The sequence below is a fragment of the Acomys russatus genome, chromosome 24 (assembly GCF_903995435.1).
Source record: "Acomys russatus chromosome 24, mAcoRus1.1, whole genome shotgun sequence".
In the NCBI taxonomy this organism is placed as follows: Eukaryota; Metazoa; Chordata; class Mammalia; order Rodentia; family Muridae; genus Acomys; species Acomys russatus.
This window is the reverse complement of record NC_067160.1, coordinates 45,038,906-45,064,142: the sequence shown is the minus strand read 5'-3', so window position 1 is coordinate 45,064,142 and position 25,237 is coordinate 45,038,906. Positions and strand designations below refer to the sequence as shown.

Here is a 25,237-nt window from a genome sequence, read left to right as displayed (position 1 = left end):
TTTCTAGTATATCGCTAATATGTGAAGGTAAAAACTATTCTTAAGCATAAGTTATGAGGCTAAGGCCTGGGCCTGCAGTAAAGAAAAACATAATGTTTCACTTAGTTTTTAATTATTTGGTGTGTTTTCTATATAGTCCATGAATGACTGCTTACAAAATATCAGTGCCTTCCTAGTACTGAAAAATGCTATGACAGGACCATGGCTCAGGAAAATAACTGAATTTATCTTTCCTCATACCAAGGCTAACCATAAGAGAATGACAAAAACAAAAAAGTGTATTAACCCTTATCTACTGTACTGATATGCAATCTATGGTCATAATATACAACTGGTTTTCTATTTTGTGAATTTCAAATAGCCAAGTCTAAGACTGCTAAGATGACTCGGTGGGGAAAGGCCTCTGCTGCAAAGCCCGGCAGCCGACTCTTGACCCCTAGAATAGGCGTGGCAGAAGGAGAGAACTAACCCCCACGGGTTGTCTCTGACTTCCACATGCATGCTGTGGCAGCCACACACCTCCGACATACACAATTAGTTAATATATTTTAAAGCAAATATAATTCCTTGGCATTTGATAAATATCATAGATTTATTCTGTTTGGCAATATAGCACTAACTGAACACATATGAATATTTATTTTAAAGTGTATGGGGAAAATACACGAAAACGTCCATCTTCTCAGGGATGATATTAGCCAGTGGGTAAAAGACAAGCTTCATCACTCACCTAATAACATACTGGTTAGCCCCATGACCCTTTAAAAGTCCTACAGCCAGGAGGTAACTCTACACCATCTCATAAATTTTAAATCTGAATTACCATTTGACCTTTTAGCATTACAGCAAAAAAGGGTCAATACACAGTAGACACACTCATGTTTATTTCTCTAACAATTATAATCATGTGCCAGAATACTTCATGCCACAGTGTGAGAGCACAGGAAATTTAAACGACTATGATCAAGACTTACACAATCTTTGGCTGAAGAGATGGCTCAGACGTTAAGAGTGCAGTCTGCTCTTCCTAAAGGTCCTGAGTTCAATTCCCAGCAACCACATGGTGGCTCACAACCATCTATAATGAGACCTGGTACCCTCTTCTGGGTATGGCCACACATCATGCAGGTAGAATACTATATAAACAATAAATAAATATTTTTTTAAAAAGACTTACACAGTCTTGAAGAATATCATTTAACTAGATCTTGAGATGGTCTTTCATATCCTAATCTTAATAAGATAGATGCAAATGCTTTACAAATTAAACTGGCACAAAGTCATCAATTATATAATTCTAAAAAATAAATAAATAAATAAATAAAGCTGGGCATGGTAAAATACATTCGTAATTCTAACACCCAGGAGAATCAGGAGGTCAAAGCCATCACCATCTACATATTGAGTTTGAGAGCAGCCTGAACTGTAAGTCCCTGTCTCAAAGAAAAAGAAAATATCAAGAAATCAGAGTATTGGGGAGAAAGCAAATAGTAAGGTTTGTTGCACAGCATGCTGATACCCTAATACCCATGTAAAAGTCAGGCATGGTGATGTGTGCCCATGACCCTGGTACTGGGGAAATGAGAGACAGATGGATCTCCAAAGCTTGATTCAGGATCGGTGAGAAATCCTGCACCCTCCCCCCACCCCCCATCATCATCACCATCATCTGAAGAACAAATAGAGGAGAACACATAACTGGCTTCCAAGTGCATGTTCACATATGCACACACACACACATACACACACACAGGAAGAAGGAAAGGAGAGAAGGCAGAGCAGCTTAGGGGAGAGGAGAGGAGGGAAGGAGAAGGGAGGGGAAAAAACAAGCTAGCCGCTATGATACTTGAATAGCTGACCTTCACTACTGACTGGAAGGATTTCGACTCACCTAGGTGACAAACCTCTGGGCATATCCAGATGGCTTTAACTGAGACAGTGAGCAAACCTCAATGTGGGCAGCACCATCCATGGGCTGGGGGACTCAATAGTTGACACAACCCTGTCTATCTCCTTCCTGAATATAGACTAACTGCTTCACACTTCTGATGCAAAAACTGTATCTGCCCTGGCTGCCACATTTCCCCTGCCATGGTGAGCTGCACCCTAAAACTATGAGCAAAAATAAACCATCCCTCAGTAAGTTTCTTCTGTCAGGTGTTTTGTTAGAGCAATGAGAAAAGTTTAGTAGTGTACCTTCTTTTAATAAACAGTGAAAAGTAGTATTTTAAACATTTTTGCCAGTTGTAGTGGCACATGCTTTTATTTCCAGCAACCAGGAAGCAGAGGCTAGTGGATTTCTCTGAGTTCAAGGCCAGTCTGGTTTACATAGTTAGTTCCAGTACAGGCAGGGATACATAGAAGGGCCCTGTGTCAAAGGAAGGAAGGAAGGAAGGAAGGAAGGAAGGAAGGAAGGAAGGAAGGAAGGAAGGAAGTAAGTTTTGAATATATGGTTGAGTATGTACATAAATCCAACACTGTTTTGCTGCTGGTTTCACTGGAGTATGGAAAACTGAGCAAAGGGATCTGTTTTAAACAAAAATTTTCAGCAAATAACTTTCTATTAAATGGATATATCTGGCCAGCAAACAATATAGCAAATTAAAAAGTATATCTCACAGTAGAAAAGGCAGAATATCATTCTTTTAGTTGCTAAGAGAACTTAGCAAAAAGAATATCAAGATCTCTTAAGTTTGACATTTGTAAGTATACAGTCACACCTTTTCATACAACAAACACTAGGGAACTTTTAGAACTTACTAGTGCCTGGATCAAGCTCTGCCAATTCATCCTGACAGAAACCTAAAGAGAGAACAATAAGGAAAAAAATGATTATTATTTTTTTTAATTTCTCCAAGCTGACTCTAAATATTAAAAATCAAATATCACCTAATGGGGAAAGATTCAGACTTCAGGCTAAGATGTGACTCAGTCCTTGTCTAGGATGAGCAAAATATTGGGTTCAATTTTCAGTAACACTCCCACACCCCAAATTAGACTCAAAAATTAGTTTGGCCTAACAGTTACCTACTATACAGACCCCCTGTCCGAGTTTCCATTTCATCACATAAGAATAGAAATGGAGATTAAAAACATGTACCAGAGTTAGAGAGGTTAGCACATTCCTTAGCATATACTAGGGGCTCAATAAACAATAGCACAGTTGTATAAATAAGAATGCCAATCTCTGTTAGAATACAAAGTAATAAGAAAATTAAACTTCATTTAACTTTTTTAAATTTAATAGTATCAATTAGGTCACAAAAGAAAGCAAAATAAACAAGACAGGAATTTATAAATATCATACAAGATGAACTTACTTAAGATTATCATTGCCGGGCATGGTGGCGCACGCCATTAATCCCAGCATTTGAGAGGCAGAGGCAGGCAGATCTCTGTGAGTTCGAGGCCAGCCTGGTCTACAAAGTGAGTCGAGGACAGCCAGGGCTACAGAGAAACCCTGTCTTGAAAAGAAAGAAAGAGAAAAGAAAAGGAAGGAGGGAGCTGGTTTCAAAATCCAATAAAGAACACTATGTTCAAACGTATGAGACAACATCTTGCATATACTATTGTAATTCAAGCTTGATATAATATTAAATTTGAGGTACAAGGTGAAGAATAAGAATAAAAAAGCCTAGGGTCAGGGGATGGAGAGACTGCTCAGTGGTTAAGAGCACTGGCTGCTCTTCTGGGTTCTAGTCTCAGCACCCCCATGGCAGCTCACAACCATCTGTAACTTCTGGATTCTAAGGGCACTGCACACACATGGTACACAGACATACATACATACAGGCAAAACACCCATACACATAAAATAAAAATCAAGGATAGGGCTGGAGAGATGGCTCAGAGGTTAAGAGCACTGTCTGTTCTTCCAAAGGTTCAATTCCCAGCAGCAACATGGTGACTCACAACAGTCTATAATGAGATCTGGTGCCCTCTTCTGGAGCGTAGGCACACACACAGGCAGAATACTGTATACATAATTAATTGAGTTTTTAAAAATCAAGGATAAAATTTAAAGAGGAAGAGAGAGACGTGTGTGTGTGTGTGTGTGTGTGTGTGAGAGAGAGAGAGAGAGAGAGAGAGAGAGAGAGAGAGAGAGAGAGAGAGAGAGAGAGAGAGAGAAGAGAATAGGGTCTAGGGTCAAAAGAAAGGCCTTAGGTGCTGCAAAGATGGCTCAGTGGTTAAAAACTTATTGCTCTTGCAGAGGACCTGGGTTTAGTTCCTGGCACACACAAGGCAACTAACAAGTACCTATAACTTCAGTTCCAGAGGAGCCAACATCAAAAACACTCTTCTGGCTTCCTCAGGCACCAGGCACGCACTTGGCTATGCCCACATGTACATCCAGGCTTTCACATATACACATAAAGCAAATCTAAAAAAAATCTTGAGATTGCTCTAATTAGCTCAGTGGCTCTCTTCATGATCCCACAGGCTCCTAACCTTACAATGTACATCACAATCAGGCCCCCATTAAAATCTGAAGTTCAAAAAAAATACAGGGCTTTGCAAAATCCTTCATTTTGAAACTTTTATGTATATGTGTACATGCGGATACCTACAGAGGCCAGAAGAGAGCATCAGATCATAGGAAACTCTGGCTATAAGTACACCACTCAGCACGGTACTGGGAATCAAACTCGGGCCCACCCCAACAACAGCAAGTGTTCTTAAACACCAGCCAAGAACCCCCGAATACTTTACTTAATACTTGTACTAATAGCTTCCAGTTAGGTGTGGCGGTCCACACCCTTAATCCCAGCACCCAGAAAGCAGAGGCAAGCAGATCTCTGTATCTGAGGCCAGCTTGGTATATAGAATTCACAGAGACATTCTGTGGAGAGAGAGAGAGAGAGAGAGAGAGAGAGAGAGAGAGAGAGAGAGAGAGAGAGCGCTAATCCTTTCTGGATCACTCAGCTCAGGTCTGTTTATTGTCTGCCTTATCTTCCCTGATTATGAGCTCACTGATTTCCCCTCAAAGAAGCTGTGCCCTTTGTTCAGTCAAATCAACCACCTTGAAAGAGTTAGAATACAGTCACATCCCAGATAGGGTTGCTAAGTAAATACCTGAAGAACTCACCCTCCAAAAAACTAAAGTGGTAAATAGCATTGCCCCACAATGAAGCAACTATCAAAATAGTAACTTGTAGGAGAAAATAGCAGGTTCCTTATTTTCAACTTTAAAAACCTAGAATAGTGCCGTCAAACACAAATTTTATAAAAATAGATATGTGGTGTAACTACAATGCCCAATACAGTAGCCACCAGCCACATGTCATACCTGAATGCTTGAGATGTGACTAGTGACTGATAAACCAAAAGTGGCGGTGTTCTAGTTTGATTTTATGAGATAGGGTCTCACTATGTAGCCCAGGATGTTCTGGTGCTCGCTATGTAGTCCAGGCTAGCCTTGAACTCACAGAGAGTGCTGGGAATAAAAATTGTGTGCCATCATACTCACTAAAACCTTTTTCCTTTTCCTAGACAGGATTTTTCTATGTAACACTGGCTGTCCTGGAACTCGCTTTGTAGAGCAGTCTGGCCTCAAATTCTCAGGGATCCACCTGCCTCTGCCTCCCAAGTGAAGGCATGCACCGCCATACCTAGCTGAAAAACAATTTTGAGTCAGGATCTCACTATGCATTCCAATCTGATCTCAAACTTGAAATTTGATCTCTTGCCTTTCTCCTAATACTGAGATTAGAGTGCTAGAAGTACAGGCATGTGGCACTATACCAAATTCACATAACTACTTAAATTCATTAAGGGTAAAACTGAAAATGCTGGTTGTGGTGGCACACATCTGTAACCCTTGCACCAAAGAGACTGAGGCAAGAAGATCAAGTTCTAGGCTAGTCTGAGACACATAGAGTTCCCCGCCAGAGTGAGCTGAGCAGCTGTTTTAAAAGGAGGGAGGGGAGGAGATTGAGAGTAACAGCAGCAGTAGCCACCGCTGCCACCACCACCACAGCCAGGCATGGTAGCACATGGTAATCTGAGTACTGGGAAAGCCAGCCTAGCCTAATCAGTGCATTCCAAGCCAATCAGAAACCCTGTCTCAAAAAACAATGTGGACACATCCTGAGGAATGACACCAAAATTGATCTCTGGTCTTTCTACATGAATGTACATGCACATGCAAAGTCACACAAAAAGATTCAAACCTACTTTAAGAAATAAAACATTTTGAAAACATACACCAGACAACATACAACTGAGATAGTACACAGTAGTAAGTCAGACTCATTTTTTTTATTTCATGTGTGCTCACACAGGTACATGTGTGCATGTGCATGTGCATGTGCATGTACACATGTAGAGGTCAGAGAAGAACTTGAGGGCACTGGTTCTCTCCTTTCTGCATGTAGACTCTGGGGACTGAATTCAGGTCATCAGGTTGGTAGCAAGTGTCTTCACCCACAGAGCCATCTCACCAGCCCTATTTATTTTAACAGCTTTTAAACTTTATTATTCTGTGAGTGTGTGTGTATGATGTGTGTGTTTATGTGTGTACGTGCACATGTAGAGGTCAGAGAACAAATCTTTAGAGTCAGTTCTCGCCTTCCACCCTTTTGTAGCTTCCAGGAATCAAACTCAGGTCCTCAGGCTTACAAAGCAAGAACCCCTAAGTCAGCTCATCAGCTCCAGAATACATTTTAGTTCTGGCACCATTACTTACAAATTGTGTTGGCTTAGAAAGTGACTTCACCAGTGTGATCCAATATCTTCATCTGTAGACTGCTATAAAGATCTAATGGTGAGCTGGGCGTGATGGCGTCTTTAATCCCAGCACTCGGGAGGCAGAGGCAGGCGGATCGCTGTGAGTTCGAGGCCAGCCTGGTCTACAAAGTGAGTCTAGGACGGCCAAGGCTACACAGAGAAACCCTGTCTTGGGGGGGGGGGGCCAGATCTAATGGTATGCTTAAAAGCTATAATCAGTACTGGTAAGAAAAGAGAAGTAGGGGAGGTAATCCCCCTCAGGAACAGTCATAGGGGAGGGGAATAAGGGGAAAAGGGAAGGGAGGGAAGAATGAGAAGACAGAAGGGATGGGATAACCATTGAGATGTAACAAGAATAAATTAATAATAAAAAATTTAAAAAAAAATAAAAAGGAAAAGAGAAATAGCAATCAGAGCATGGAATTATGGGGAGGGAGATGGCATCTAACTCAACAAGGCTATCCAAGGAACAAAATTCAGAGGACATGGCATATGAGAGCAATAAACAGAGGAGCAAAATGCAGAGTTGTATCATAAAAATCTTTAACTACCATATATGAGAAGTTTGAGGCTTTTACCCTGTAAATCACAAAAAATCCAGGTATGTATAAAGGAAGTTGTTCAATGCCAGCCCAAATGTACTCAATATAATGAGTTCTAAGATATAAACCAGAAAATTCAAAGTACATAGAGTTTTTAAAAAACAAGAGCTTGCTTGGGATAACCTACAAATAGTGCACAGTCCCTGAAATTCTAGGAAATGGTTTCACTTTTCAAGACCTGCCACCAATTCCACCCATCTTCTAGGATCCTTCTGGTATAAAATTGGCTTGGTCAAAGCCTGAGAAGAAAAGCAGCTTGACCACAGCCTGCCATTCGGTCATGTCCGTGGCCTCTAAGCAAGCTCCAGGTCCACGCAGCTCTGTTTGTTTGTTTGTTTTTCAAGACAGGGTCTCTCTGTGTAGCCTTGGCTGTCCTGGACTCATTTTGTAGACCAGGCTGCCTCGAACTCACAGTGATCCACCTGCCTCTGCCTCCTGAGTGCTGGGATTAAGAAAGTGTGCTACCACCGCCCAGCCCAAGCAGCTCTTAAAACCACTTTTCTTTGGATTGGCTAGTCATTAAATTCACATCTCCCTCCCTCTTGCTTTTCTGTCCAGCAAGTGAGTATCACTTCAGCCATTAGGCTTTTGTTTTTTACAGGTAACCTGGCAAGCCATACTTCAATAATAACAACAAACAAACAAACAACAACAACAAACCCACTTTTGAATGCACTTCCTATCCGCACAAAAACCAGCTGGCAGAGCTTCAAGTAACAGTAAGCCTTCTCCACCTTTACAAAAGTCAAGATCACATTTGCAACAAAACACCAACTTCTCAATTTCACTCCATTTTCTCTAATGTGACGTCTAAGGAGTTAAACATACATACACAGGAAGTATAGGGGGCATACTTGGGTTCTTAGTTATATAACCTATTATGCCCACATATTTATGTATTGGGTGTGAATGCAGCTTGTGAGTGCCTGAATTTCTATGGAAACATTAGTAACATCCTCTGATCAACCTACATCACCTTTCATATCATTCTTCAGGCTTCTAGCTTTTCTAATTATAGCCTTGAAAGAAGACTAAATGTAGAAAGGCCAAACCAAATTTACAAATTTCAATTAAGACATTTAAAACACACACACACACACACACACACACACACACAGCTTCAAGGCTCTGGCTCCAGAACCTGAAAGGGAAACTAGCCTAGGACACAATGGTCTGATGAGTCAGAGGCCATTAGTACAGTGCAAACATTTCTCCAAAAGAATGTATGGCTTGATGAACCTCTAACAGTTTTATTTATCATTTCTGGTTCTTTGGAGGAACAAGGACTGGTATTTATTCAGTTTGGAGTTCAAAGAAACTTCAAAATGCATATATAGAGGAAAAAGTATAAAATAATTTGCCAGATGCTACTTATTTTAATTTTTAGTATGCCAAGCATTGGCTTGATACTTCATAAGAATGCTTTCCAAGTCACTACTGTTGTCTCTATCTTACAGACTTAAATAGTTACTGTACAGCATTACATGAAATGAATCACAAAAGTCAAACAAGACGTGTGAGGCTAGCAATAGTAAGACACTGCCATCTCTCTTCTCTTCTTTCTAATGGTTTTCTTGTCCATTCCCAAATCCTGTTCCCTTCTTCTTTAGCATGACATTAACAGCCTTAAATTACAAAAATAAATTCTATTTTCACAACCTTATTTTTTCCTGACACACTCTAAAGTTTGAAAAGGTAATGTGTAAACTCCTATTTCTAAACTCCCCATAATTTACATAAAGACTAAAAATACCAGCTTTAATGTTAAAACAATTATATAAAAATACAACAAAGCAGCCCGGCGTGGTGGCACACACCTTTAATCCCAGCTTGAGAGGCAGAGGCAGGTGGATCACTGTGAATTCAAGGCCAGCCTGGTCTACAAAGCGAGTCCAGGACAGCCAAGGCTACACAGAGAGACCTTGCCTCAAAAAGCCAAAAAATAAAAAATAAAAAATAAACCACAAAGTGATACACCAGAGGCACTGGTATAAGAAGCTATTTGGTAATGTTATACAATTTCCCCTCCCTGTGCCTTCATTTCATCTTCAGTAAAGGAGATCTACTTTCTTGGCATTCCTCTCAGATCTGGAGTCTGATCAAAAGTTGCAGCCCCCATCTCAGAAAACAAACAAACAAACAAAAAACAAAAAAAAAACCAAAAAACAAAAAACAAAAAAAAGAAAATGTCACAGTGATTAAGAGCACTGGCTGCTGGAGTCCATTCCCAGCACCCACACGGCAGCTCACAACTCTCTGGAACTCTGGTCTCCTGAGACAGAACATGGATATTGTCCACAAACACACATGTCTACACACATGTAGACATAAAATATTAGAAAAAAAATTTAAGTAATTAAACTTTTTTCTTTAAGTTGCAGTCTTGGGGCCGGCAAGATGACTCAGTGAATAGTGAATGCTCCTTACTGTCCAATGGTGTTAGTGTGTCGATCTGAGCTCAGCTTCTGGAGCCCACAGAGGTAGAACCTAAGAGCCAATTCCACAAAGTTGTCCTTAGACCTCCACACACATGCTCATGTACACACACACACACACACACACACACACACACACACACACGTTTATTTTTAAGTTTCAGGGATATATATTACTGTGCTATCTAGCTTAAATCTGTCTTGACACAACTACACTCATTTGGAGAGACAACCAAAATTGAGACAATACCCCGAGCAGATTGACCTGTGGGCAAGCCTGTGGGGCATTGGGGCATTTTTTCTTTCTTTCTTTCTTTCTTCCTTCCTTTCTTTCTTAATTTTTAAAGCTTTATTTCTTTATTATTATGTATACACTGCTATGCCTGCTTATGCCCCTGCAGGCCAGCAGAGGGCATCAAATCACACTACAGATGGTTGTGAGCCACTATGTGGTTGCTGGGAACTGAACTCAGGACCTCTGGAAGAGCAGTCAGTGCTCTTAACCGCTGAGCCATCTCTCCAGCTCAAAGCAACGTTAAGCTTTTTTGTTTTGTTTTGTTTTGGTTTTTTGGTTTTGGTTTTGTTTTTGTCTTTGTCTTTGTTTTGGAGACAAGGTTTCTCTGTGTATCCCTGGCTAGCCTAGCCTCACTTTGTAGACCAGGCTGGCCTCGAACTCACAGCAATCTGCCTGCCTCTGTCTCCTGAGTGCTGGGATTAAAGGCATGCGCCACTAAGCCCAGCCAGCATTTTCTTGATTAATGATTAATATACCCATTGTGGGTGGTACTATCTTTAAGCACGTGGTCCTGGGCACCATAAGAAAACAAGTCAAGAGAGCAAACCAAGAAGCAATAGTCCGGGCTGGAGAGATGGCTTAGAGGTTAGGAACATGTCTGTTTTTCCAAAAGTCCTGAGTTAATTCCCAGCAACCACAAGGTGGTTCACGACCATCTATAATGAGATCTGGTGCTCTCTTCTGGCACGCAGGCACACATGCAGGCAGAGTACTTACTGTACAAATAGTGAAGAAGAAGCAATAATCCTCCATAGCTTCTGCTTTAGTTCCTGCCCTGACTTCCCTCCCTTCTGTAATAGATTTGTTACCCATAAATATAAGATGAAGTAAGCCCTTTTCTCCCTAAGTTGCTTTTGGGTATGGTCTTTTTCAGTCATTAGAAACCTTTCTAAGACAATTATCTAATACTAATATGTGAAGAACCTGAGTTAAGAGTGAATCATTTTGGGTTGGAAAGGTAGCTCAGTGGGTAAGTGCATTTTTGCTCTTGGAGAAGACCTGAATTCAGTTCCCAGGCCCCACACAGCAGCTCCCATGTGTAACTCTAGATCCAGGGAATCTAATTCCTTCGCCCTTTTTTGGAGGAGGGGGTTGTTTTGGTTTGCTGAGATAACGTTTTTCTTATGTCATAGCCCTGGCTGTCCTGGAACTCCATCTATAGACCAAATTCGCCTTAAACTCACAGAGATCTGCCTCTCAAGTGCTGGAATTAAAGGCATGCCTGGCCCAACCTCCATGGATATCTGGCATGTATATACATGTGCAGGCAAAGTATTCATACCCATAAATTAATCTAAAAACACAAAAGTGTTAAATAAATAAAAGATAAAAAATACATTTTCACAGGGTGGTGGTAGGCACACCCTTAATCCTAGCATTCATCTGAATTCAGGAACAGCCTGGTATACAAAGTGAGTTCCAGGACATCCAGGGCTACCAAAAAACCTGTCTTAGAACAAACAGACAAAACAGTACATTACATTCTTGTTTTTAAACTAAAAGAACAACAGGCTGGAGATGGCTCAGAGGTTAAGAGCACTGACTGCTCTTCCAAAGGTCCTAAGTTCAATTCCCAACAGCCACATAGTGGCTCACAACCATCCATAACGAGATCTGGTACTCTCTTCTGGCCTGCAGGTATACATGCAGGTGAAACACTGTATACAAAATAAATTAAAAAGAAAAAAAAAAAAAAACTAAAAGAACAAGTTATAATCTCTAATCACTTCCATTCCATTGTAGCTCCCATTATAAGTATTTTTAAAAGATTTATTTATTATTATATATACAGTGCTCTGCCTGCATGTACACCTGCAGGCCAGAAGAAGGCATCAGATCACATTATAGATGGTTGTGGTTGCTGGGAATTGAACTCAGGACCTCTGGAAGAGCAGTCAGTTCTCTTAACCCCTGAGCCATCTCTCCAGCCCCAATTTTTATGATTTTAAAAAATAACCAGTCTCAAGAATTCAGAATTTTCCTCATCTAAAAATGAAAATAGGACTTATGCCAGTCATAAAACTTCAGTCATGTTGTAAGTCTCAAATTAAATAATAAAATACTCTATATTATATCAAGAACATAGTAAATGTTCAGACTAAACTAAGTATTATCGTAAGTGACAAAATTCTAATCTTCACCTCAAAAACCACAATTATAAATAGACTTGGGAAAAACTTTTTTTTTTAAGATCTATTTATTATGTATACAGTGCTCTGCCGGCATGTACACCTGCATGCCAGAAGAGGGCATTAGATCACATTATAGATGGTTGTGGGCCACTCGGTAGTTGCTACGAATTGAACTCAGGGCCTTTGGAAGAGTTGACAGTGCTCTTAACCTCTGAGCCATCTCTCCAGCCCCCATCTTTTTTTAAAGATTTATTTACTATGTATACAGTGCTCTGCCTGCATGTAAGGCCTGCATGAGAGAAGAAGGTACCAGATCTCATTATAGATGATTATGAGCCATCATGTGGTTGCTGGGAATTGAACTCATGACCTTTAGAAGAACAACAGGCAGTGCTCTTAACCTCTGAGCCATCTCTCCAGCCTGGGAAATACTTTTTTAAAAAAGATTTATTTATTATATATACAGTGCTCTGCCTACATGTACACCTGCAGGCCTGAAGAGGGCATAAAATCAAATTATAGGTGGTTGTGAGCTACCATGTGGTTGCTGGGAATTGAACTCAGGACCTTTGGAAGAGCTGACAGTGCTCTTAACTTCTGAGCCATCTCTCCAGCTCCAAGACTTCTTAATTTAAAAATCTAAACCACCTTGGAAGAGCTCTAAGAAACAAACTCAACTCACCAACACTTCAAGAATAGCTTTACTAAGTTAACACTCAATAATACTGAGATGTTGGCTCATCTCTTGATGGGGTTACAGCTCCTTGATAGGAAACTAACTTTTGCATCAACCTCAGATCCAATATCTCAGATAACCCAACTAATGAAATAACTAAGTGCCACAGATCCTAGTTTGCCTGCCTTCCCCCACTCAGAAATTCACGTGCATGGCACATGTTTTTTTACAGTTCTCCCTGTCGTGTTGTAATAAGCTCAGTGGACTTAGAGGGAAAGTTCTACCATTATTGTGTACAGCAGCAGTACAAACATGTTACTGGAATTGTATCTTTACTTCCCTGTACTTCAAAATCAAGTGAAGCACCAGAAGCAACAGGAGTCCTGAGTAAGATCATGTGGCAGACAGCTGCTTGGGTCTGACCTCACCAATCCTCTGAATATGCTTCACATTCCTGAGTAAGTCAACGTGACCACAACTGTCAGAAAGAATATACTACGAGAGCAACAAGGCGGACTGAAATACAAGAAGACCTCAAAATTAGAGCTCTATAGACATACTACAAACCCTATCACATCACAGTATGTCTCTCATGACTGTAGTTTCCACTGTTCATTCCTTATCTTGTTCCCGATGGCACATAGGTAGACTAATGTTATTCTGCTTCATTTCCTAAAAGGTATTAGGTATCGTAAGTCCTATCCATTGCACTCAGAGATCTGCTTCTGTGTCACATACCCAAAGACAGTGTTTAACAGGGACTCTTAGCTTCTTTGCCTTCCCAACTAGCAAACATCTGCTCTAAAACTCCTTATCTGTTTTCTAAAGCCAGAAACTATAAACTGACCTTCAAGTTACACAGAGGTATCCAAAACACCAGCAAAAAAATAAAAAAATAAACTCAGGAATTAAAGGCAATAATTTTCAGAGCATATCTGTCCCTGTCATTAAAAATGGAGAAAGCATTACTTTTGGTTTTGTTTGTTTGTATTTAAATACAGGATTTCTCTGTGTAGCCCTGGATGAACTGGAACTTACTCTATAGACTAGGCTGGCTCAGAACTCAGAGATCCTCCTGCCTCTGCCTCTGCCTCCTGAGCACTGGGATTAAAGGTGTGCACCACCATGCCTAGCTGACTTTTGTATGGTTTTAATTCTCACATCACACTAAAGCAACATTTCCAACCTTAAAGTACAAATGGACCCTCGGCTCCTCCTCTATCAGAGGCTCCTGCAGATTCCAACAAGGGGAGCCCTGCAGGTAGCCACCATGGATTTGAGTTCTATCTCTGAGCAAAGTCTCTTAATTACTGTCAGTTCTCCCACAGGTAATCTGGCAATGTCACTCTCCATGTAAAACTTCTACATGTAACTACGAGCACAGGATAAATCTCAGTTTAAGAAAAAGCAAAGGCAGGCCTGGAGAGTTGCCTTAGTGGTTAAGAACTCCTATCAAAGGACCAGGTTTGATTCCCAGCATCCACATGGAATCTCACCTCCTCCTCAGGCATCAGGGCACACAAGCAGTGTACAGATGCATACACAAGTAAAATACTCATACACATAAAGTAATAAAAATGAGTCTTAAAAAAATTTTTAAAGCAAAGACAAACCACTAACTACATAATTCTTATAGAAAGACACTATACCCAAGATTCATCATGTTAACATTTGCCACTAATAGAGCTACGGAATCACAATTCAACTAAGAAATCTGTTAGACAGAACCTTTCTTTTAAATAAAGAACAAGTCAATGCATGCTCTAAGGAAAAAAAAAGAAAAACTGAGGGTTCTGTGTGTGATTTGCAATGGATAGCCAGGGCTACAGAGAGAAACTATCTTGAAAAAGAAAAAAAGAAAAATGAAAAACAGAAGAAAATTGGACAATCAATTATTACAACCACAACTTAAGAAAACTTCTCTGCAATTTATTATAAAGTGCAAATATACTACTTAAAATAATACAGACTGGGCTTGTGTGGTAGTTTGAAAGAAAATGGCCCCCATAGGGAGTGGCACTACTAGGAGGTGTGGCCTTGCTGGAGGAGGTGTGGCCTTGGAGGATGTGTGTCACTGTAGAGGCAGGCTTTGAGGTCTCATATGCTCAAGCTATATCCGGTGTGGCACACAGTGTCCTTTTGCTGCCTGCAGATCGATATGTAGAACTCAAAGTTCCTTCTCTAGCACCATGTCTGCTTCCATGATACCAGGAGGGTAATGTTCTAAATTTCTGAGATTGTAAGCCAGCACCATTAAATGTTTTCCTTTATAAGAGTTGCCTTGGTCATGGTGTCTGTACACAGCAACAGAAATCCTAACTAAGACACTCTGCATGGTAACAAATGCCTTTAATCCCAGCACTCAGAACTCAGAGACAAAACATCCAGATGTAAGCCTGCTTTACATAGTTGACTTCCAAGACAGCAAGGGCTATGTAAAGAGAAATAGTCTCAAAATTTTAAAAGGGAGACTGTAGAGGTGGCTCAGTAGCTGTTCTTGCAGAGAGCCCAGGTTCCCGCGACACATGAGACTGCTTACTCCATTTCCAGGGGATTAAATTTCTTCTGGCTTCTACAATAATAAATAATAATGATTTGCATTATTATTTTGTTTTGGGTGTTTTTTGGTTTTTCGAGACAGGGTTTCTCTGTGTAGTCTTGACTATCCTGGACTCCCTTTGTAGACCAGGCTGTCCTTGAACTCACAGAGATCCACCTGACTCTGCCTCCCGAGTGCTGGGATTAAAGGAGTACGCCACTATGCCCAGCCCTAATTTGCATTATTAATTAATTAATAATAATAATATTATTATTATTCAGGCTGGAAGCCTCTTCATGTAATAATAATATATACAACAAACTTTTTAAAACAAGGTTATAAAACTCTTCCCTTTGTATTTGAAGAAACCATCAAAATGTAAAATTAAATAAAATCTACAAAGCGAGTCCAAGACAGCCACAGCTATCACACAAAGAAACCCTGTCTTGATAAACCTAAATAAATAAAATATAAGCCAGGAAGTGGTGGTGCACACCTTTAATCTCAACACTCGGAAACAGAGGCAGATGAATCTCTGAATTCAAGGCCAGCCTGGCTTACAGAGTTCCAGGACAGCCAAAGATGCTGAGAATCCCTGTGTCAAAAAAAATTAAAACAACAAAAGGGGAGGAAATTATCTTTTAAAAAAGAAGTATCTTGGGCTGGAGAGATGGCTCAGCAGTTAAGAGCACTGACTGTTCTTCGAGAGGTCCTCAGTTCAATCCCAGCAGCCACATGTTGGCTCACAATCATCTATAATGTGATCTGATGCCCTCTTCTGGCCTGCAGGTGCGCATGCAGGCAGAGCACTATATACATAATAAATAAACCTTTTTTTTTTTTAAAGTAAAAAGAAAAGACGTATCTTTGAAAATCAAAGTATGACATAGAGATGACTCAGCAGGCAAGAATATTTGCTATACCATCATGACAACTGGAGCTTGGATCCCAGCACCTACATAGCAACCTGGTTCTCTAGCAAATGCCTGTAACTCCAGATCTCAAGGATTCACCCTCTTCCTGGCACCACACATATGTTTGAGTGTACACAAACATACCCATAATTTACTAAGTCTTTATTTAAAAACCAAATTATGTGCTAAAAAGAGAACACAGCACTTAAGAGCATTGGCTACTCTTTCAGAGGACCTGGCTTTGAATACCAGAATACACATGGCAACTCACAACCATATGTATCCGATGCCTTCTTCTAGCCTTTGAAGGCACCAGACACGAACATGGTACACAAGCATACATGTAGGCAAAACACCCATACGCATTAAAGATTTATTTATTTATTGAACACATATGAGTATTTTGCCTATATCTATGTCTGTGTACCACGTATGTGCCTGGTGACAGAGGGCAAAAGAGAATCCTTTGGGCCTGGAGTTACAGTCATGAGCTGCCACGTGGGTTCAGGGGAATGTCCATCTTCTAGAAGAGCAAACAGAGCTCTTAACCATCAAACCATCTCTCCAGCCTCATAATACCAGTTTTTTAAATCAAATTATTATCTAGATTCTAATTAGGGTAGTTATATCAGGTCTAATCAGGGTAATTATATCAGGTATCTGTTTATTAACAAAGTGGCACTAAAGTGGCAATTAAATTTACAGTAATTATAAATTTTAAAGCCCCAATGCTTTCTAATTTACCTAAAATGAAAATCACGCTAGCCAGGTGTAGTGGAACATGTCTTTAATCCCAGCACTCAGGAGCAGAGGCAAGTGGATCTCTGCGAGTTTTCAAGGCTACACAAAGAAACCCTATCTTGAAAAACAAAACAAACAAAACCAGGTATTATCTTTTCAGTTCCCTGTAAACCTTTCTGATGACATCAGACATCAGTCTGACCTGTGTGTGGCCTCTCTAATGCTTACTAGTCACCCTTTATAGCAAAGGTTTAATCAGAGACTTTGGTAAGCAATTCCCCATATGACTAGAACTTAACACAATCTTGTTTTTGATTTTTTTTTTTCCTTGTTTTTCGAGTCAGGGTTTCTCTGTGAAGCCTTGGCTATTCTGGACTTGCTTTGTAGACCAGGCTGGCCTCGAACTCACATCAATCCACCTGCCTCTGCCTGCCGAGTGCTGGGATTAAAGGCGTGCGCCACCATGCTCAGCCACAATCTTGTTTTTATTAAATTTACCTTTAGTGTTCTATAGTTTGGTAAATAACTATTTGGGGTGGCACAAGTTCTCCTTAAAAAGCTATGGTACTGCTCTTGCAATCTCACTTTCTCAGGTTCCCCTTCTCTGTCTGTCTCCCTAAGGTGTGGCCCCCTTCCTCCCCCTCTACACACACACACACACACACACACACACACACACACACAGTCTCTCTCTAACCCCATGGCCCACTCAGGCCCTAACTCCTCTCCCCTTTCCTTCCCCCAAATATATCTCTCCATATCATTAAAAAAAAAAAAAAAAAAGCCATGGTAGGTAGGCATAGTGGCCCATGCTTTAATCCCAGCACTCAGGAAGAAGAGGTGGGCAGATCCAGCCTGTCTACACACTGAGTTGTTCTAAGCCAGCAGGGACTTATCTAATAAAAGTTTTAGTTTACATAGTACAGAGAACCAACTCCCAAATGTTGCCCTCTGATTTCCATACAAATACTGTGCCAAGAACTCATGCACACACATACATATATAATGAGTAGATAAATGTAAAAGAAAAGTTGTGATTTGCAAAATATTATTATTTGATATTTAAAATATTAAATAAAAGAACTTATACAAGAAAGAGTAAAGTTTGAAAAATATTGGTTTAGAAGACCAATATGCAGGGTTCAATCGATCCCCCAGAACTGGAAGGGTGGCTGATGTACTGGAATAATGGTGTTAAGTCATGTTAATGTCAACTCTAAGTCTCAGTTCACTCATCTATAATATGGGCTCGTATCATCTTTCAAAGGAAATGTGGAAATGACCACATGAGTTAATGTAGCACAATGTCTGGTTCTCAGTATCTAACACCTATTTGTTCCTTTTCTTTTTAAGGATATGATCAGAAAGCACTTACAGAGAACTCCAGGGAAAAGCTTTGCGTGGGACTGGGAACGCCAGGCTTCCTGTGTATTAAAAGAAGGAGCATATGCTTTAGTTGAAATGCTCCCCAGTAAGTACCTCTGGGGACCTTGCTTTACTGAAAAAGCTGAAGTCTGCTCTCCTAGGACTCATAATTCTAGTTGCATGCAAGTGACTGGGAATAAAGTGCTACAGAAAAAGTAGTACCTATCTTAAACCATGGAAAAGCTGGTTCCCAAGGGTAGGGTAAGAAGGAAGGAAGGAAGGCAATTCTACAACAGACGCCCAAGCTAGAAGCTTAGGGCTGAAGATTCCTCAGTGGGTAAGAGCACTTGCCCCCCAAACTCTCAGGAGCCAGAGTGAAAAGAGAATGACTCCATATGCTGCCCTCCAACTTCCACACACATGGCACGACACCAACACTTTGGCGTTGTTGTTGTTGTTGTTTTAAGGCATTTCATTTGGGCAAATTCAATACAAGAGTCTAGACCAGAGGTTCTCAACCTTCCTAATGGTGCAGCCCTTTAAATACAGTGCCTCATATTGTAGCGACCTCCAACCATAAAATTATTTCATTGCTACTTCAGAACTATAATTTTGCTACCGTTGTAAATCGTAATGTAAATATCAGTATTTTCTGATGGTCTTAGTCAGCCCGGTGAAAGGGTCCTTAAACTCCCTACAGGTTAAGAACTCCTGGTCAGTTTTCAGCATCTACTACCGTACTGGAGCCCACAGGTGAGTTGAGCCCTGAGAAGTGCTTCCAGAAAACCTGACAAAAGAAGAGAATGAGGCCTGGCAGTGGCGCACGCCTTTAATCCCAGCACTCAAGAGGCAAAGGCAGGCGAATCGCTGTGACTTCAAGGCCAGCCTGGTCTACAAAGTGAGTCTAGGACAGCCAAGGCTACACAAAGAAGCCAAGGCTACACAAAGAAACCCTGTCTCAAAAAAAAAAAAAAAAGAGTGAGAAAGGAAGAGCACACAGGAGGAGGGGAAAGAAGGGGACGGTATAAAGCAGAGGAGAGGTGGACAGTGGGGAGGAGAAGGGGGAAGAGTGGAAAAAGAAGGGGAAGAGACAAAAACAACACTAAGTACTTAATGCATCCTACCAATGTATGATAATAGGCACTTTACATATATGGCTTCATTTCTCCCAAACCCATGCATGAGGTTAATTCCAAGCTGATTCATCAAAGGACCAGATATCCAGATATCCAGGCCAATTTCTAGATTTACAGGTTTATAACAATTCTCACTCATGGGACATTTTGCCTGCCTTTTCAGGATTTCTAACAAGTTTAAAATCAAACAATAAAGTAATACTACTTTCAAGAATGTTTAATTTGCTGGAGAGAAAGAACTAGGACAGCGAGAAGCCTTGGCTGGTAGAGATATACTGCTAGGTTTTGCTACAGAGAATAGAAAAGAAACCAGGAAGGAAAATGGGAGAAGGGAAATCACAGAACAGCAATTAAGGAGATTAACAACTGTAAATTATGCAAAGCTAATTCAGCAAACTGATTACTGAATCAGATATAAGTAATTGGATGTGCGGCAAACTGGTTTTCGACAAGTTGGATTTCAGGAAACTGGTTTCCTTAACTATCATATTAACTTTACAGATTGCGATGGCTGTTCTCAGCTATCAATTTGACTACATCTGGAATTAACTAAAACCCAAAAGTGAAGGGCATACCACAGTAAGGGATTTTTGCTTAATTTGAAGTAGGAAGATCAACTTCTTTGTTTTGTTTTATTATTTTTTTTTTTTTTCGAAACAGGGTTCCTCTGTGTTATCTTGGCCATTCTGGACTCTCTTTGTAGACCAGGCTGACCTTAAACTCACAGCGATCCACCTGCCTCTGCCTCCTGAGTGCTGGGATTAAAGGTGTGAGCCACCAAGCCCAGCTGGAATATCAACTTCTAAAACAGATCTTGAGGCGGAAGACACATCTTTCTTTAATCTGAGCCCCACACCTTCTAAAATAAAGAAGCGTTTGCTTTTTGCCTGCTTGCCCTCGCCTTGCTAGCAAGTCCTTTCTTTCACTGGCATTAGAACCAACTTCTTCAGGATTCCAGTGTATACTGAAGACTCGGCTAAGACACCCACCCAGCCTTATAGACTAAGCAACTACTACTGGATTCTTGGACTTCATGGCTGGATTCATAGCCAGCCATTGTTGGATTAGTTAGACTGCATCCTGTGTAAATCATTCTAATAAATCCCCTTTCTATATAGAAAGACTCATTCTATAAATTCTATTACTATAGAGAACCCTCACTAAAAGACAGATTAAAAAAAAAAAAGAAAAAAAAAAAATTACTAGGCATGGTGGTGCACGCCTTTAGTCCCAGCACTCAGGAGGCAGAGGCCAGAGGATGTTTGTGAGTTGGAGGCCAACCTGGTCTGCAAAGTGAGTCTAGGACAGCCAAGACTCCACAGAGAAACCCCATCTCAAAACACCACCAATGGGCTGGAGAGATGGCTTAGATGTTAAGAGCATTGTCTGTTCTTCCAAAAGTTCTGAGTTCAATTCCCAGCAATCACATGTTGGCTCACAACCATCTATAATGAGATTTGGTGCTTTCTTCCAGTGTGCAGGCACACATGTGGGCAGAAAACTGTATAAACAATAAATAAATAAATTAAAAAAAAAAAAACATCATCAACAACAACAGGAAATAGGATTCCTAAAGTAAAATGGATATATTCTTAACTTTACCAAAATCATGCCACCGAACCTAACCTCTAAGTAAGCAGTTGCTGTAGTTGAGAAACTTCAGCAGTATGGGAAGGGAAAACTATTTCAACACCTGTTCTGTTGTAGTGACTGGCAGACGTGCGAGAGCAGCAGATTTCAACCTGTGGGATGGAACCCCTTTGCAGCCAAACAACCCTTCCACACAGGTCACACATTAGATATTTACATTATGATTCATAAGACCAAAATTATGAAGTAACAATAAAAATAATTTTATGTTTGGGGTCACCACAATGTGACACAATGGGGTCACAACATTAGGAAGGTTGAGAACCACTGTGTTAGAACACAAACCCTAAGTCAGAGCTGAGTTAATCTTGGTGTTTGCTGTTTTGTTTTGAGAGACAATGATAAATGATGTAGATCACTAGTCTTACTGGACCACAAAATGAGGTAGTACGTGGAGAATCTAAACAGAAACACCATTTATTTATTTATTTAGCCAGGACAAAGCTACTGCTCATGAGATTACAGAACAAATCTTGTAGCACTGAAATGAACACACACACACTTTGTAAATACTAATGTTTACTTTACACTGCCTGAGTATAATCAGAAACTCTTACTACCGAAGTCCCTACTCTTTCCTATGAAATATTTGAAGATCATTAACTGTTATTTCTAAAGTATGTTAAAATATTTCTTCTGATTCCCTACTGGGTTCAAAAATCTTTTTGATGTTATGATGGTAAAGAGAGATCTTTTTAGCAAGTTTGAATAGCACAAAATGACACTATAAAATGCCGCCATACCTTAAACCCTTTCAAGTATACATTTTAAATGCTCAACAAATAAATGACATTTTGTAGCCTATTTTGAGCTTCTCTTTTGTACTTAAGAGTATGCTATTAATTATTTCAGTGTACACCCAAGGCACTTGTGTTGTAGCTAGTAGGAGACTTTCTACCTCATCTCTTCGGAAATCAACAAATGCTATAAAGTTAACAGCTTTTATAGTTCAGTCAGATTCAAGGTAATTTCAAGACTTTTAATTACCAAACAGGATTTGAAGACAAAACATCCACTCATACAGACCAGGGAAAGAGCAGATGGATTATTCTCTTTCTTTCTTTTTCCCTCTTTCTTTCTTTTTTTTCTGAGTCAGGGTTTCTCTGTGTATATTACGAGCTGTCCTGGAACTTGTCCTGTAGACCAGCCTGGCCTCGAACTCAGAGAACCACCTGCCTCTGCCTCCCAATAAAAGTGTGCACCCACCCAGCCCACTTATTCACTTATTAGAAAAGTATTATAAAAAATAAAACTTGGGAGCCGAGCATGGTGGCACATGCCTCTAATGCCAGCACTTGGGAGGCAGAAGCAAGCAGATCACTGTGAGTTCGAGGCCAGCCTGGTCTACAAAGCAAGTCCAAGACAGCCAAGGCTAACACAGACAGACGCAGAGCCTGTCTTGAAAAAACAAAATAAAATAAAATAAAATCTGGCAGGCTGGAGAGATGGCTCAGAGGTTAAGAGCACTGGCTGCTATTCCAGAGGTCCTGAGTTTAATTCCCAGCAACAACATGGTGGCTTACAAACATCTATAATGTGACCTAATGCTTTCTTCTGACCTGCAGGTGTACATGCAGCCTGTATACATAATAATAAATAAATAAATCTTTTTAAAAAAATAAATAAATAACAACAAAATAAAATCTGGGACTGAAGAGATGACTCAGCAGTTAAGAGCACTAGCTACTCTTCCACAGGACCTGGGTTCAATTCCCAGCACGCACATGGAAGCTCACAACTGTCTATAACTCCAGTTCGAGGGAATCTGACACCCTCACACAAACAAATATGGAAGCAAAATACCAATGCACATAAAATAAAAATAAATAAATAATTTTAGCAACATTTAAAAAACTACTGAGCTTCAAGTTCTGCCAACCAGTAGCAAGTGCAAAGAAACAAAACAACACTCAAATGTCTGTGCTCACTCTCAACCAATAAAAACTTAAGTGACTACAGGACTCTTTGACTTTTAAATTACTTCTAATTAAAATTTTATAGATATCTAGGCTCCAAAAATGTTTCTATTTCACTCTGAAACCACTACTACAAAAACTTCTGAGCGTGGGGGTTAGGGAGATGGCTCAGTGGTTAAGAGCACTGCCTGCTCTTCCAAAGGACCTGGGTTCAATTCCCAGCACCCACATGGCAGCTCATAGCAGTCTGTAACTTCAAGATCTGACACCCTCCCACCAACGCACATAAATTAAAATTAAGTCATTAAAAAAAAAAACCAGCTATTCCCAAACCAACCATGATGTATGATAATTCTATTCTTAATATTTTATCATTTGAAAAAAAACAAAAAAAACAAAAACAAAAACAAAAGAAAACCCTTCTGGAGCCAAGTGTGGTGGTGCATGCCTTTAATCCCAGCACTCGGGAGGCAGAGGCAGTCAGATCGCTGTGAGTTCAAGGCCAGCCTGGTCTAGAAAGCTAGTCCAGGACAGCCAGGACTACACAAAGAAACCCTGTCTCAAAAAACCAAAACAACTAACAAACAAACAAGAAAAACCTTCTGAGTGAGCTAGATGTGCTGATGCACACCTTTAATGCCAGCACTTGAGAGGCTGAGGCAAGATGAGCTCTTAAATTTGGTAGCCCCCTGGTTTACACAGAGAAATCTCATCTCAAATAAAAAATAAAATAAAATAAAATGACAACAATAAAGGTTGCAAGAACCTTACAAATTATTCTGAGATAACTTAGGTCTTCTAGCCATAAAACTCTAAGCAGGATCAGGAACCTATTAAAAAAAAATATGCTTATTTCTAAAGAAATTCATTTAATTTCTCCTTCCATGTGCCTAATTTTCCAGTCCCACCCACTCAGTTGCTGAAGACACTATGGAAAATGATATAACTGTATTCAAACACACACCATTCTTTTAAAATAACAACTAGCAAAGTGCTTTCCATCACCTAGTCAACATCGATCTCTGAGAAGAAGACCCCAACAGCAGAAGGGTCTGCAAGCACTGCTCTGCCCATGATGAAAAGACTGAGGTGGGAGGTGGAAGCAAACTGTAGGAGGAAAAACAGTAGTAGAATCTCAAAGATTAAAAAAAGTGGGGCTGGGGAACCGGCTCAGTGGAGAGTGTTTGCCATGGATGTGTAAGAACCAGAAGTCAGCTCACAATAGCCAAGGCCAGCTTGTCTGTAATCCTAGCTGGATAGCTAGACTAAATCTCAGTCAATGACCCTGTCTCAGTAAAAAAAATAGAGATTTATTTAGGAGTCAAACTCTGGCCTCCAGTACACACCTACACACCACATACACACAAAACAAACAAAGTATGCATACCTGTCCCCCTCTCAGGAGAAAAAAAAATATAGATATATATTATTATTAGAAATTACTTTATCTGGCAAATAAGAAGAAGAAGAAGAACAAAGCAAATAGCATACCAATGTCTCAATGCTACCTGTAGCATAAGTACTTCTTTCAAAATAGTTAGTTATTGCAGTTCAATTCTCAGCAACCACATGGTGGCTCACAACCATCTAGCTATACCCTCTAATGCCCTCTTCTGTACATTCAGACAGAAATATACATAAAATAAATAAATAAAATACTTTTAAAAAGAAAAAATAAAATATAAAGCAAGAGTTTTTACCATCTGGTCACAAAAAGAACAAACCTCCCCTCAAAAAAAAAAAAAAAAAAAAAGAAGCTATGAAGAAAAAGTTTAAATAAAAAAAAAAGTTACCAGACGGTGGTGGTGCACGCCTTTAATCTCAGCACTCAGGAGGCAGAGGCAAGTGGATCGCTGTGAGCTCGAGGCCAGTCTGGTCTACAGGACAACCAAGGCTACACAGAGAAACTCTGTCTCAAAAAAAACAAAAAAGAAAGAAAGAACGTAGGGTTATATTTTCAATCTTAAAAACAGCAAATTGTTAAGGAGCTTATGCCTAAAGCCCAGAAAGCAATTGGTAACTCAACTCACAAGAAATCACTATTTAAAATCTAAATACAAGCTAACAAAGCCCTCCCACCTGTTTTTGTATGCAAGCATTTCCAACTGTT

At 40.1% G+C, this 25,237-nt stretch overlaps 1 protein-coding gene across 3 annotated transcripts in view; it reads right to left on the bottom strand.

Annotated features, from left to right (window-relative positions):
• The window catches only part of Nr6a1 (nuclear receptor subfamily 6 group A member 1), a 172,552-nt gene that overhangs the window by 134,029 nt on the left and 13,286 nt on the right, over nucleotides 1–25,237 (bottom strand). For all 3 annotated transcript variants that reach the window (XM_051167183.1, XM_051167186.1, XM_051167184.1), the window contains exon 2: nucleotides 2,761–2,802. In XM_051167183.1, coding sequence (XP_051023140.1) covers nucleotides 2,761–2,802 — 42 coding nt within the window. The remainder of the gene's footprint in view (nucleotides 1–2,760; nucleotides 2,803–25,237) is intronic.